General features: G+C 43.0%; 1 protein-coding gene across 1 annotated transcript in view; it reads right to left on the minus strand.

Annotated features, from left to right (window-relative positions):
• VWA9 (von Willebrand factor A domain containing 9) overlaps positions 1-14,529 on the minus strand; it is a 17,294-nt gene extending 2,765 nt beyond the window's left edge. Inside the window, exons 1-10 of the mRNA XM_019533830.1 lie at positions 14,227-14,529; positions 12,426-12,533; positions 10,377-10,532; positions 7,889-8,007; positions 7,279-7,421; positions 4,560-4,652; positions 3,156-3,300; positions 2,812-2,945; positions 2,594-2,712; positions 147-212 (exon numbers count right to left, since the gene is read on the minus strand). Coding sequence (XP_019389375.1) covers positions 147-212; positions 2,594-2,712; positions 2,812-2,945; positions 3,156-3,300; positions 4,560-4,652; positions 7,279-7,421; positions 7,889-8,007; positions 10,377-10,532; positions 12,426-12,533; positions 14,227-14,448 — 1,305 coding nt within the window. The 5' untranslated portion in view covers positions 14,449-14,529. The remainder of the gene's footprint in view (positions 1-146; positions 213-2,593; positions 2,713-2,811; positions 2,946-3,155; positions 3,301-4,559; positions 4,653-7,278; positions 7,422-7,888; positions 8,008-10,376; positions 10,533-12,425; positions 12,534-14,226) is intronic.

Genomic DNA, 14,529 nt, shown 5'->3' on the forward strand with positions numbered 1-14,529 from the left:
CCTCCCACCCCACAGCTGCTGAGAATTAGTGCTGACCACATGTTAACACCCCCTACATGGCACTCAGACTCTATTGATGGACCATCACCACTGGGCTTGCAGCTTGTACAGGGTATGGTTATAAGCAATCCTACAATGTTACTCACTTTATAAAATGTTTGAGTTTTTTCAGGAAGTTTTCTTGCGTTTCTCAAGATTTTCTGCACGTCCGTCTAGAGAAAGGAAAAGAAAAGATCATGCCATTTTTCAGAGAGGCTGCAGGAAAGAATCCCCAACAATGGCTTAGGAAACAATCCTTCAATCTTTCCTGGAGCACCTGTGATTACTGACTTCTGATGCTACTCACAGAGGGTAACACCCACACAGCAAATATACTAAACCAGTGGTGCTCAATCTTTTTGCCTGGTGGGCCAGAAAGGCAGCGCCCAGTTTGTCCACAGACCAGATACAGCCAGCACACCCTATCCGGCACCTGGGCAGGCATCATCTGGCCATGTAGGGGGGGATGGAGGCAGGCCAGTTCCTGGCACAGAAAAGGAGCTTGACTCAGCCCCATGGAAAGGGAAGGGAATGTGGCCTGGCCCTCCAGAGGTGGGGGATTGTGAAGGGGATGTACCCAGGCCCCTATCTGGCCCCTCAGGGAGGGAAGGGGGCATAGCCTGAACCTAGGAAGAGGGCATTGCCAGGCCCCAACCCAGCCCTGTGGGGAGGGGATGAGGTTGGCCCAGCCCTGCGAGGGAAGGGGTTGCAGCTTGATCTGGCCACAACTGGGCACACACTGGTTGGTGTTTTGGAATTTGGCAGGGGAGAGTGTTTCCATATAAATGGCCACTGCACCCCCACTGCCAATTTTCCTGACCCATAGGGTAGAAGTGCACTGATATATTGGTTGCCTATTGGATCAGTACCAATAGAAGGGAAACTACATTATCGGCTATCTGCTTTTTTGGCTGTTGTAGCTGATAATGCTTACTAATAATTATGCCTTCTGGCCAGGGCCCTGGACACCTCGGTTCCCTCTCCTCCACAGGGCTGGTGCCCCCGGATGCCTGGGTTCCCTCAGGAAATGGCCAGTTTCCCCTTGCAGGCGGGCAGCATTTTAGCCTGCAATGGGTTCTGCTTGGGGCTGCCGGGAGCAGGACAGAGGAAGCCTATGTGCATGTGCATGGCTGCATGAATGCACGTGGCCAGGAATACAGCCAGGCAGTATGGAGAGCAACTCCCTGCAGGTAAGTCTATGGAGAAGAAGGGGCATGGGTTGGGGGGACAGGTCAAGGCCCCCATGGTGAGGGAGGAAGTGGGGCAGAGGTAGAGGCTGGGGGTGCTGCCCAGCCAGGGTGGTGCATGGGACCTGGGGCTGGGGCAGAGTGTACGATGGAGCCACTGGCAGCTTGTCCAGAGAATGCACGGGGGTGGGGGTGGCTCCCTACCACTATACAAAAACTCTGGAGGCGGCATGGGGGGCATATACCCCCACAGATTTGTGCATGGGGTGGATGTGGGCTGCTCATTGCAGGCTTGGGGTTCTCTGCTCTGCTACCTTTCACTCAGGACCCCTGAGCCAGCCATGTACCCCCTGCCTACTCTGCAGCAGTGGGGGCAGCAAGTAGTGCTCCCTGCTGCAGGGCTGGCACTGGGGTGCATAGCTGGCATGGGGCTCCCCAAGGCAAAGGCAGCAGGGCAGAGAGTCCCAAGCCCACAGTGACCACACTGCATCCACCCTTGCCCTGCTCTGTGTAAAAGTGTTGCTGTGGTTAAAAATGGTGGTGGTGGGTCTTGAACTAAAACTCATTTCACAAGCTTTAGTTCAGGTGCCCCTGCCACCATTTTTAAGTGCTGGGACACTGATACATGTGACACAGGACTGCTGGAGTGTGCAAAAAATAAAGGTTTATGTCATTACTTTAAAATGCCTTGCATTATTACTAAATATTGGTTATTGGACTGGCATCGGTCGATATAGTCGGTTAATAATAGACTGTCAGTATCGGCCATCAGTATAGGCCAAGAAAATCTTTATTGGTGCACCCCTACCATGGGGAGCCCTGTAGGCCAGATGCGACGGGTGCGCGAGCTGCATTTGGCCTGTGGGCTGGAAGTTGAGTACCCCTACTCTACACCAACTGAACTAAGCATGATGCCAAGTGGCCAGGGATGGCTTTCAGTGAACCATCTTCATTTGCTTGTGTGTTTTACTCATGTCATTTTAAAGAGAAAGCTTTTAGAGAAACCACAGTAAAATAACCGTACAAGATGGAAGCAACAGAGACTATTCTGCTGCTAGCAGGGAGGGTATCAACAAAGTCCAGCCAGTAAAAGAAGACAGTAGCTTGTTACATGTCAGCTGCCCCGCAATAACTGCCAGTCTGCCCTAATTAAAGAGCCAAACAGAATCAGTTCAGCCCTATTTCCAAGGGCTACATTGCCCTAGTTCAGTACTCACTTCCTGCAGGATAGACATGGGGACATAGACAGTTCCCCAGAGCAGCTGACGCACAGTCGAGCCCCACTTACCTGCACCCTGTGCTGGATACTTCCAAAGGATCACCGCTAAGCTACATCAAAGCACCAAAGCTAAATACAGAGCATGTACCTGCAGGCCGCTTGGTTTGATCCACACAGTGACATTCTGTGCGTAACTCCGCTTATTCTTGGGCTGCAAGGGGAAAGGGCTCTTATTGTCATCTTCCCCATAAGGGTTTTCTTTTGCATCTGAAAGAAGAAAAGACTTTTAAGAACAAGACTTGGCTGGGACATTAACACAACAAACATCACATGCACAAGGGACTTTAAAACTGGCTTAGTTACTACCTGAAATAGGCCCAAGCTGTGCCATTTTCCCTAGCCAAGGGAGGGGCTCAGGCCCAGGTTCAAAGAGAGACATCATGAGGTTTGATTTCTTCTTGCTGTCAGCCTGGGAGTACAGCATCCCATACCACTCTGGCCTAGAGAAAAGAGTAGACCATACAGGCTGAAAACTTCATGTTTCTTTCACTTCCTACTGTAACTTGAAAGCTTCTGCAAACTACAAAATCCAGAATCGCATTAAAAAAAAAATCCAGCTTTTGTATCCAGTACTGTGAGGTGTGCATAAATGACTGCTCCTATATCCCCAAGGGCAGAGAAAGACTGCAAGAAGAACTCCACATCCATACCCTAACTGGACAATGGCCACCATGCCTTCCACCTTCAGGCTCCCGTGCAGCAGTACACAGAAGTTGGGTATTTTGCCAGCAATCTGATTAGCTGAATTCTCATCTTCTGTGTCATCAGTGATCCCTGGACCCAATTCATCCCCTTCTGTGAAAAAAAAATAAGAGAGAAAAAGCAAGAGCATAAATTTAAACTCACAAGCACTGGTTCTACTATGCAGGGCATCTAGCACCCATCGTTTGGAAAGTCCCCTAGAACAGCTGCCTGTCATCAGTGGAGAGCAAATCACCCTATAAGAGCAACATTCACCCCCACCCATACACATTCAAAAGAGCAACACTGGCCCCCTACACATTCCCTCCTTTCTATAGGAAAGCTCCAGTTCTTGCACAATCTCAGCCTCCCCTCTGATATGCTGAACCCCATGGGCTAGGACTGCAGCACAAGACTGTCTTGAACAGCTGCCAAGTGAAATGCCTGGGCAAAGCAGACTGTGCATCTAAGATGGCATAGGATGTATCCTCTCTCCTGTATCTTCCTCACAAAACTGTTTCTGAATAGCTGCCCCAGACCCAAGGGTAACTTATCTTTGGAGAAAAAACACTAAAATACCAATATTCTTGCAGCCAGTACATACAGTGTCTTCTGATCAGAGATCCCTGAACCAACCTCTCTCATGATGTTTCCCATTTCTAGATCACCAGGAGCAATTTGCTGTATGTTAGCAGATGGAATACAGCTGTGCTTCAGCAATCAACAGCTGATTTTTACAAGGGAGACACCTTTGGCAGAACCAGAGTGCTGATATATAGAGACCAACGCAGTAATTGCAAAGTTTTCCTTTCAATCTTTTTTTCCAAGAAAAACCTCACAAAATTTCTTCTTTGCACTGCCAGCTGGTTACACATACTGTACAAATAACACTAGCTAGCAGTGGATGACTTTTCTGAGTAACATAAATAATCACAGTGCTAATTCAAAGCCATGTTGAAGGCCAGATTTAAAAACATCCGAAGTCCCAAATCAGTACAAGCAGATAAAAGCTTGCATTAAGCATTCATCTTGTGTCACCTGCTTCCTGACCAGAGTTACTTTTAGCTCAAAATTCAGAAAGTTTTATTTATGGTGTTACAAAAGGGCCACTGTCCCTTGTAGCAAGCTTTGCCTTTCATATACAGATGCACTTTTAAGAGGATTTTTTTTAAAGAAAGAAGGTAGAGGTAGGGTTTAAGATGTTAATTTTAATGTGGCCATCAAAAATGTCCTTTTTTAAGGACATAGCACTTGCCCTTTATGCTATCTGCAGGATGCTGGGCTTTCCTGTATTACCAACATGCTAACAGAAGATAAAAACAGTGAATTCCAAACAGCACAACAACAACCATTAGAAAACAAAATCTGCTCACCTTTGTTGAGTGCTATGGGCAGCACCAGATGTCTGGATAAGACAGGAGGGCTAGAAATATCAGCTATGTCTATAAAACCAACTATTTCTAGATCTGTAAAGAAACAATTGATTTAGGTCAGATTTAGAAACAGCCAATACATTTTTTACAATCAGTTTAACATCACTAGTTCTTGGATGTCTGGAAGCTTTTTGTGTCTACAGCACCTATCACACTGGGACCTGAACATGAGCAGGAACTGTCTGTGCTACAAACACAGCAATAATGGAACTTCAAAGTGGGCCATTAAAAACCAACTATCACAGGCAGCCCTTCTGCAAGAGGCACCAGGCTATCCAGGAAAGATGTTGTTATAACTATCAGCTTTTTCAAGGTGTTTGTTATAAATCATGAAGGACATTCATGGAAGGGTCATTCATCTCTGAAATTGCAGGCGTGGATTGTCTGAGATTTTAATGAGCCTCAGCCTGAGCCACTCCCTTCTCACCACTTGTACAGCACACAGGGAACAGAAGTCTCTCTTCATCCCCTTGCCAGAGCTAGCCCCAGCGGAGAGAATCGCTAGCAAATATAAAGTCAGCATAGCTCCCTTCTGCTGCTCCAGCTTCTGTGTCCAAGATGCACAGAATAATGAAGCAGGGGAGCCAGAGCACGGTGAATCCCTTGGGCAGCATACTTATCCAGCACAAGTCAGAGGAGCTCCTGGGTTCATCTAATAAATGCTGGGTACCAGAACCAGGAAGCTGCAATCTTTATATTAAAGGTCTCAGCTCTGTGGCAACGAATCTGGCCCAAAGGCTATAAAAATCGATGCTTTCGATAGCTAATACACCACTTAATTAAACCTACAAATGGTCAATTGAACTGCAATTACGGTGCAGTTCAATGGACATAGAGCAACACCTCATTTATACCAAATTTCCTGTCTGAAGTGACAGGAAGATCACCTGCTTAGCTGAAATACGATGAGAAGTCCTCTTATCCAGACTAACACCACGCCCCCATTTTGTTCGACTGTGCTAGCTTTCAGTACTCACATCAATTTCTATTTAAAAGTAATACCAGTCTGAATTCAATGTAGATCCCACAAAAACATCTAATTACACTGTGCTCCCCACCCAAATATTTGTCCTTTGTATCTGTAAAAATCAATGAAGCCTAGATGCCCCAGCTGCAGTAAACCTACTGCACTTGTAGTGCAATTTAAACGTAATTGTTTGATCACTATATTTTTTGCAAGAAGTACCTGTTTTTGGCTGAACAATGTAATTGAGCCAAATCTCGTTTACAAAACTACACAGGGGAGATTGGGGAAGGGAAATGACTGCCTGGAACAATCTGACATTACTGCCAAACACTAAGGAATAAAGTTAAAAGCACCAGGGCGAGTGTACAATATGGATGAGCTGGAGGTTACTTTGCTGAGGCAACCTTATATTCACTATCTACACCACAGCTGCAAACACTGCAGTACATGCTCTCTTTGTCATGCACTTGCTGATTTGTGGGTTGTGCGCATTTATCAGTGTCCCCTGTGGGTGGGTGTCATTCACTATCTTGGAACAATGACTCTGCCCTTCCTCATTGTTTTTAGAGAGAATTTAGGAGGGGCAAGCAGTGCCAGATTGACACGGCTAGCGAAGGAAGATCTAGGCAATGGCAGTGGAAGCTTTCTCCAGGCTGCCCTGCCAATCTTCTCAATTCCAACCTCTCAAGAACAGCTGAGTCTCTGCTGACTTCTCTAGAGAGCCTGCTCCTTCGTTCCAAGGGGCAATTAGGTTTTGATGCAAACTCTCTAATAATATGACCTGCATTGCCACCACCAGCTCATTTGCCTCTGAGCAACCTTCAGGGGATAATGGTTTCTAGTCACCACCAGGCTGCCCTGATTTCAAATTGCCCAGCTGTGAAAGTCTCCATATCTGCTTGTCAGACTCCTAAAACCAGACAGTCTCCATTTAAGAGGTTCAGACTAGAACTTGCAACCTAGGGACAAAGGAGACTTTAAGAATCCTTTGTCCCCTCCCACTGTATACAGACAATTAGACTCTCCACACTGTTGTATGCTCTAGGCCAGCGGTCCTCAACCTTTTTTGTATCAGGACCCATTTGTAAACATCGATGGCCAGTCTCAACCTAGTGCCCCTCACTCCTGACCTACTGTCCCCTACCCTCCAGTGTGTGGGGTATGGCAGGCCCCAAGCAGCCCCTTAGAGGCTGAGACTCTGACAGCTTGCAAGGGAAAGCCCATGGTTTCCCCACATTTTTCTCCTTTAAAGGAGAATCAATTTTTAGTTTGTTGATCCATTTTTAAAGTTTGTTCACCACCCTTTCATATATTCTTGTAACCCACTTTTGGGTGGTGACCTACAGATTGAGAAATGCTGCTCTAGCCCAACATGCCCCTTCTGCCCTCTACATCATATTTTCAGAGAAATCCTTGGAGGTCAGTCTGCAGCTGTCCACCTGTCCCTGCACCAGGGAAATTTTCACCTTGGGTGAAACAAAGCTTTTAGAAACCCTCTATATCACTCCAGCCCTGTACAGGAGTCTGAAAAGGGTGAACACAACTGCACTGTTACTGATGACTACATGCCACTCCTTGAGGGGCAGAGAGTGAGGAGAAAACTTGCACTAAGCAAGGTGGGGGATGCTAGAAGAGAAATAAAAATTAAAACTAAAGTAAGTTTAAAACAAAAACAAAACAAACATTTGTTACCTGTATTTATTGCTTTGGGGGTGGGATCTATTTCCTCATCTATAATGAAAGGTTCTGGTCTGGGAAATACTTGCACATCAGATGTTAAGTGGCCACATTTGAGAACAGCGTGGAATGGTGTATAAGCCAGGTCTATTAGTTTTCTAGAACATGATCATTTATTATTAGGGAAAAAGTAACACAAATCAGTTGAAAATAAATTATTTAAGTTTGTTTCAAGTGCACTAGCTGAGCTCCCAAATCTTTTATAAAATCTGAAGTTAACTTGATAGTTATAGCATTGCCCATTGATGAAATGCTACAGTACGTTATGAATTTTATGGCACGTTAATGCCAGTTCTTGAAAAGGTTCCAGGTAAATTTGCATCCCAAGTTGTCAAATTAAAGGAAAATATCTGTAAATATGGATGCTGCTGTTTTTAATTACAGAGTACACAAAAGAAATACCAGCCGTAACCCAAGAAGGACAAGGTAGATCAATAATATAGTCAAAACGATGTTGGAAAGAAAAAACCTCTGAGTTCAAATATCACAAATTATCAGTTATCTTGCATTATGTTTTTCTTTACAGGTGTAAATTAAGAACTGTATGAGTTACAAGCCTACTAACCCAAACATGGACTGTACATTCTTCAAGCAAAGAGGTCCATCAATGGTAAAAATCTGTCCCTCCCCGTTGTTCAAATCTATGAGTCGTTCCAGACAGTCGAGAGAATCCGAGCTCTGGAGCTGCAAAGAAAAAGAAAAGATATCCATACAGCACAAGAACAGAACAAATGTGTTATTACACAGATTTTAAGATTACCTCTGCCAATAAGAGTAAAGTCTGTGTGAACGGAAAATCATCTAATTAATTTTTAAAGAAGCCAAAAAGTTTGTTCCTGCAAGAAATTTACTCCTAATGTAACTTTTATTATTAGCCAGAATATGGCCCTTATACTGCAGATGGTAAATCATAGTTTCCAAAGACTTTTCAAAAGCTCCAGTACTCACAAGAACACTTAGTTTTCAAGAGTACTGAAGTACCTTTAATAATATAAACGGTGTATTTCTATAGTGCCTTTCCTCAAAGGATTACTTTGAGAGTAAGGTCCTTGGAGTAGAGGCTATTTTTCTGCTATGTGCTTGTACAGTGCTTGGCACAGCATAGCCATTATCTCTGGCTGGATCCCCAAGGCACCGCTGCAATAGAAATAATATCACAGCACTTTACCAATAATGGCAAGGCACTGCAAATAGCACTCTCTCCATCAGGAGCTGTGTGTCTGAGAAATCAAGGGTGAAATCCCAGTTTCAGAGATGCCAATGACAAAACTATTAGCCAAGTAATTACCTATAATGCAACAGTGATCAAGTGCAGGCCAGAGCCCAGTTTTCCTGACTAGGCCCTATCCCAGGGGTGAGCAAAGTGTGGCCCGGGGGCCAGATGCGGCCTGTGGGGTGCCTAAAAAATTCAGAACATCAATATTAATCTTCCCTGGGATATTAATCTCCCCTGGGCTGCCTGTCATGCGGCCCTTGATGGCTTGCCAAAACTCAGTAAGCGGCCCTCTGCCCAAAATAAATGCCTGGCCCTGCCCTATCCACTAACCACAAACTGTATCCTGCCTTCCTCAATGTGTAGTTTTAGACCACCTTAATTGCAGTCAGGCACAGTTTACATTTCTTAATTAGGAATGGGCTGGATGCAGATATTTTACCACTGAAAAAGAACAGAGCCTCACAATAATATGTTTGTACGTTAACTCTTCCTAATGGTCCTGGCCAGTGAGAGGTAGATAGTTGAGGAGAAGCCTAAATCCAAATGGCTGGACCTTAGGTCACTCAATTTTTTTTTTAATAAGGAGGTTTTCATTTGAAGATGAAAAATACTGGAAAAATTTGTTGGCCTTTTCTAAATTCTTCATTCTCAATTCAGAAAATGAAAATTTAACACATGAAAATTTTTCACAGCCACTATGTTAGTGATTTTGATGCATTCAATGACAAATTTATTTCAAACTTTTAAAATTAAAAATGGGTCCATTTCCAACTCTGTTTAAAGGACACCAGCAAAATTTCTCATCAAGATTCTCCTTTCTGTATCTTTTGACCAGCTCTAGCTAAGATTAAGTTAACTGGACTTCAGCACAAACCATGCATGTTTTATGTTTAGTGCAACACTGGATTGGATGCAACCTAGAAATATATTCATAGCTGTATTTTATTAGTGGTTATAATAGTTTCCCGATTTTTTTAGAATAATATAATTTTAAGAGAGGGCTAGCAAAACATTATTCTCTTCTCATGGGAGGTTCTCAGAGATTGCTTGTGAGAGTGACCGCACATCCTATTAATAAAAGATCACCTTAAAAAGATTTTTCAATTTATTCTAAAATGTTAATAACACTTTATCAGTTTGATCAAGAAAATCATCCTTGATAAAGATCTCCAACCTGCAATATAAACAGCACACCTGCATAAGTGGAAAATCCTTCTATTCGTGGCATTTCTGGTGTGCCCATTATGGAAAAATATAGATGACAAAAAAAAATAAAACATTTTTCTTATTAAATAACCCTAAGATTTTCAAAAGTGGAGCTCAGATTTTTGGAGGTGCCCAAGCGTGATATGGTCAAACTCTCCTGAAAACCAACACAGATTAGGAATCTTTTTTTCAAAATGCCAACCCAGGAGCTGAATGTCTACATTTACATTTGCAAATAAACAACTCATTTTTCAGAAATGCTGGGCATCCAGTAGTCCACTTGAAAAGTGAGCCATTTACTGAAGACAGGATATGGATTTCAGAGACTAATTTTAGGACCTTATTTTTCAACATCTCAGCTTCACCTAGCACAGAAAGATGTACCCACAGAAATCCTGAAATAAAGATGATACAATTCCCTAGAACAAAACTGTCAGGAATCATCACAGTCTGGAACCTCATGTTTTTTAATTTAAAGATAGTCATAAAATCAAGTATCAAACACTGCAGTTAAATGTGACCAAATTATCACCCAAACCAAGCACTATAGAACTAGGATGTTAGAAAGTGACTGAGAACATGTAAGAACTATTATCCCCAGGACTGAAAAACAATTTGTGAAAAGAGTCACCTCTTCCAGATTAGCCATGCACATGACGTACAACTTGGAGGGGAAGGGGAAAGGCAGAGGAAATCGGTTGTTTTCACTTCGTTGGTTATGCGTAGCTAAGGAGTGCCGCAGAGAGCCTCTGCCAATCCCTAAGCAGCCATCAGTTACTAGGACAACCTAGAGTGAAAGAAAAGGATATATTAGCAATTCCAACTCAACATGCCTTCATCTGTAGACAGGCACCAACATGGCAAATACTTATACCTGTACTTAACTTCACTTAAGCCAGCTGTCCTATTGGGACCAGCTCAACCCAGAAAATCCTTACTCACACAAGCAGTCCCTATTTACATGGACTAGGTAGATAAGGATTACTGTTATAAAGTCTGGAGAGTTAGGCACTTGTATTACAAGTACATTACATAATGAATGCATTTAACCACTACAAATTAAATGCTCTACATAATAAATAGCTGTATGTACCATCTAAAGTTTTAATTAAGCAAATAGGATAGGATGTATTTTTATAAGTACCAATCATATGCTGCTACCAATAAACATAGACTGATAAGTAAAATTACATTTTTGAGTCTTACAAAGCTCTGCATCCTTTCAGCATAGAGACTACCTTCTCATAAGGCCATGCAACTGCTGGGGGCTCAGAACCTTCAGACAAAAGATGCTTGGGATGTGCAATTTGTTATCACTGTATAAAGAAAGGGGCCAACCTAATTTCCACAGATATCAATTGGGGCCACACCAAGGAAAGAGCTGTAAGGTACATTGGAACCTCCATACATTGCTAACAATTATAAGCTCATATACTAGTCTGTTCAGCAGCAGTGATAAGTACTAATGATAAGATTTTCCATGTTGGCTGTAAAAATTCCCTACAAGTTACCTAAAATAATTGGATTACATGTACCCCAGTGAAATGTAGCCATTTCTATACTAGAATATGGCTGCAGTCTGACCTCTGTACACCAACCCTGCACAACAGGTTAGATCAAGTAAAGAACACCAAATTCAGGTGAAATTAAATATTTATTCTTTATATCCAGATCTATAATCCAGAATTTTAGCAGATGGAAGAGCACACCGTTCGCAATGCTCTTCTTTTCAACAGCCCATTTGCCACTTGCATCATCTCTGTGGTGCTTTTGTTTGCTGCAAAGCTTGCCAAGAAGATGCTTTACTATGAGAAGATTTTGCACAGTGCATTTTTCATTGCTTTGCAATCAGTAACCTGATAGGCCAGCACAGTGGTGCCTCATATAAGAGATCAAGTTGCTAAGAATCTGATCTGTGTTTGATTGTTTTACACCCTTCTAATTCTTGGCTTTAGACATCTGCTTTTTCAAGGTGCCTTTATAATGGTGAGATTATGAGAGGTTCTATCTAGACAATGAACCTCCTCAGATTTTTCATTCTTCCTTTGAAGAATGCATAAGAGATGTTCCTCAGTCCACTGAGCTGCAAAATTAGTTAATTTAAACCATAACTCAAACAGCTACAGGCTATTAGTGTCTTGGAAAAAATGAGGGCTAAATTCAGGCTTTTCCCTTCAAAGGAACACAGCTGAAAGCTTTAATGGCTGAGTGGATGTTCTTTGAATTCTTCAATCTGATCAGGGCAGAAGTAAGCTGCTCATTTGGTTTGGGATTCGAGGACAAAACAGTCTCAACCGCAACCCTTACCCTTGCTTGGCCCTGATCATCACAGTGAATACTGGGAGAGGATAGTTGTATATGAACATGTCTCCTGCCTAGCTCACTATGGCTCCTTGGTGATAGTAGCCAGGAACATAAAACAAGTTTCCCCAAAGTGCTCAGGGATCACCACTTTGTACCATGCGAATCTGTACTGAAGAGGGTTTCCCAATACTGTTCTTTCAACCACTATCTGGGTAGAAGTCAGTCCCAAATATGCTGCTAGGCACTTTACTGAAGGGCTGAAGTCTTCTAGTGCAATAATGACCATATACATTCATTTTTCAACATGCAGTTTACAGCACTCCAGATCTATTTGGATTGTTCTTAGAATCCAACAAACTCAGCCACCAACCATTACCTGGCAGGGAATTGCTGCACCCCATTCCTGCTGCACAATGTTGCACACCCCAAGCAGTGCTGCTTCTAGGCATGTTTTGTCATAATCGTCCATGTTGCTTAAGGCTTCCTGCAAAGACAAGTGAACATCAGCACCTCTGGGTAGAGTATCATCATCACAAAGCATATACAGTTTATTTAGAGACAGGGAATAACTCATACTTATTTTCTGTGCCCACTGCATTACTATCAAAGGGTGAAACAATTATTAAAAATGACCTGCAAAATTTAAAAATTAGGCTTTTGCCTTTTTATGATGTAGAAGGAAAGAACTAAGGTTTGATTGGTTTTATTCAGTATTTTCTGCTCTCTTCTATCAAAGATTCAGGTCTGGCAGGGCACATATTGACTGGGGAACAACTGAAACTGTGAGCAAAGAACAAAAGCTGAAAGGAAGGAATCTACGTACATGTAAGGCACAACCCATTTTTTAAAGATCCTTTACAGGTCTCTGAAAATAATACAGGTAAATGCTGAAAGCTGTGCTGTTACCCCATGTAAAGCACAGTATTTGCTCCCATTGCCCTGATGTTTCAAACACCTGCATACACACAAAATAACAATCTTCTGCTGTCTAACAGCACTTCCCATTCAAAGATCTCAGAATGCTTTCTGAGGGTCCATTTATTCACCCAGTAAAGTGATTGGAAAACCATGCTCAGCTTTAAAAGGCTCTATTTATCCATATCATAAATATGACCCTAAGGAACGCAGCCTCACAACACCACTATGAGGCAAGCCAGCTATTATAGCTCCAGTTTACAGAGGTGGTAGAAACTGAGCCATAGGTTGCTTGCCCCACAGTCTGAAATCTTGCCACACTTGGAATCTATGCCAGAGAGAGATTTGTGTCCATTTTTAGCTTCAACTATACAACTTTCCCTCCTCTTTAAAATGGAAATGTATACTAGATCAGCAAAGCATCACAACACACTGCACAATACATACAGCAGTACAACCTACAGGGATCTGGTTGAACACTTTAGGCCTGACAGATTTCCCAAGGCCAACTGTCCAGAAATATGTTACAGAAACGAGAACGTGGCAGAATTCAGATGATAAAGGGCAAGCAGTACAAGGCACTGGTTTTAAGCAACAAGTCTGTCAAAGGACTTACACATTCATAAAACAGTGTGTATGACATGGTGCCTGCAGTAGCTGAGGAGCAGACTTGAAGATCCAGGTCTCTTCTATTACTATTTCATAATCAGGCAACTTGAAACTCACAGTGCTGTGTCCTAACATTCCTCAAACACATTTACAACCTTCCTGTGTTCTTCTCATCTCCCTTTCTTTAGCCAGTCATACTAGCTTACCGAAAACCTCTTACTCGCTTTTTCCCATTCTCCTCCTACTTCTGTATTGTCCCCTGAAAAAAATCACCTCTTCGCATCTATCCTAAACCTTCCAAAAGCTTCCTTCTGCCACATCACCTATGGAACAAGTCACTGCTCACATCCAAAAATATGACTGTCACAGAACCACCAGTATGCAGACATGGCTCACCAAGTAACCACCTCATTTTGTTATTCAACCCCCTTTTCTCACATTTTCTTCCTCCCTGTAATTAACCCTGCTTCAGCTGCTACCTGATAATTTAGGTGAGAGTTCTGGAGGGAGGAACAGTCTCTTGGCTAGTCTGAGTAAACTGGCCATGAGACCCTTAGGTGAAAGAGCTAGTTTCACTGTAATTCTGAAATGTGCCGAATCTTACAAATACCAGCACCTCATTGATTCTCAAGTACGTTTTTTAAATGCTGTACCTGAAGTGTGTTGTAATCTCTGGTAAAGGGAACCATCAGCTCCCAAAGCGATGAAAAAACCACCAAGGCTGTAAATTCAAGTTTGTAGTTGGTGGCCATGTGTTCAAACAACATGGTCAGTCCATGGATAGCCAGGTGTTTCCGCTGATACTCTTCAGAGCCCTCGACCGAGACAGGCCGGGTCATGGAGAGCGACACGTCCATCACCACTACCGTCGGCATGATGATCCTTCCTTTCCGTTACCCAGCAAAACAGTGCTTCACTGCAACGGGGAAAAGCTCTGTGGAGTGATTATCGAAGCA

The sequence above is a fragment of the Crocodylus porosus genome, unplaced genomic scaffold (genome assembly GCF_001723895.1).
Source record: "Crocodylus porosus isolate Cpor-Errol unplaced genomic scaffold, CroPor_comp1, whole genome shotgun sequence".
NCBI lineage: Eukaryota > Metazoa > Chordata > Crocodylia > Crocodylidae > Crocodylus > Crocodylus porosus.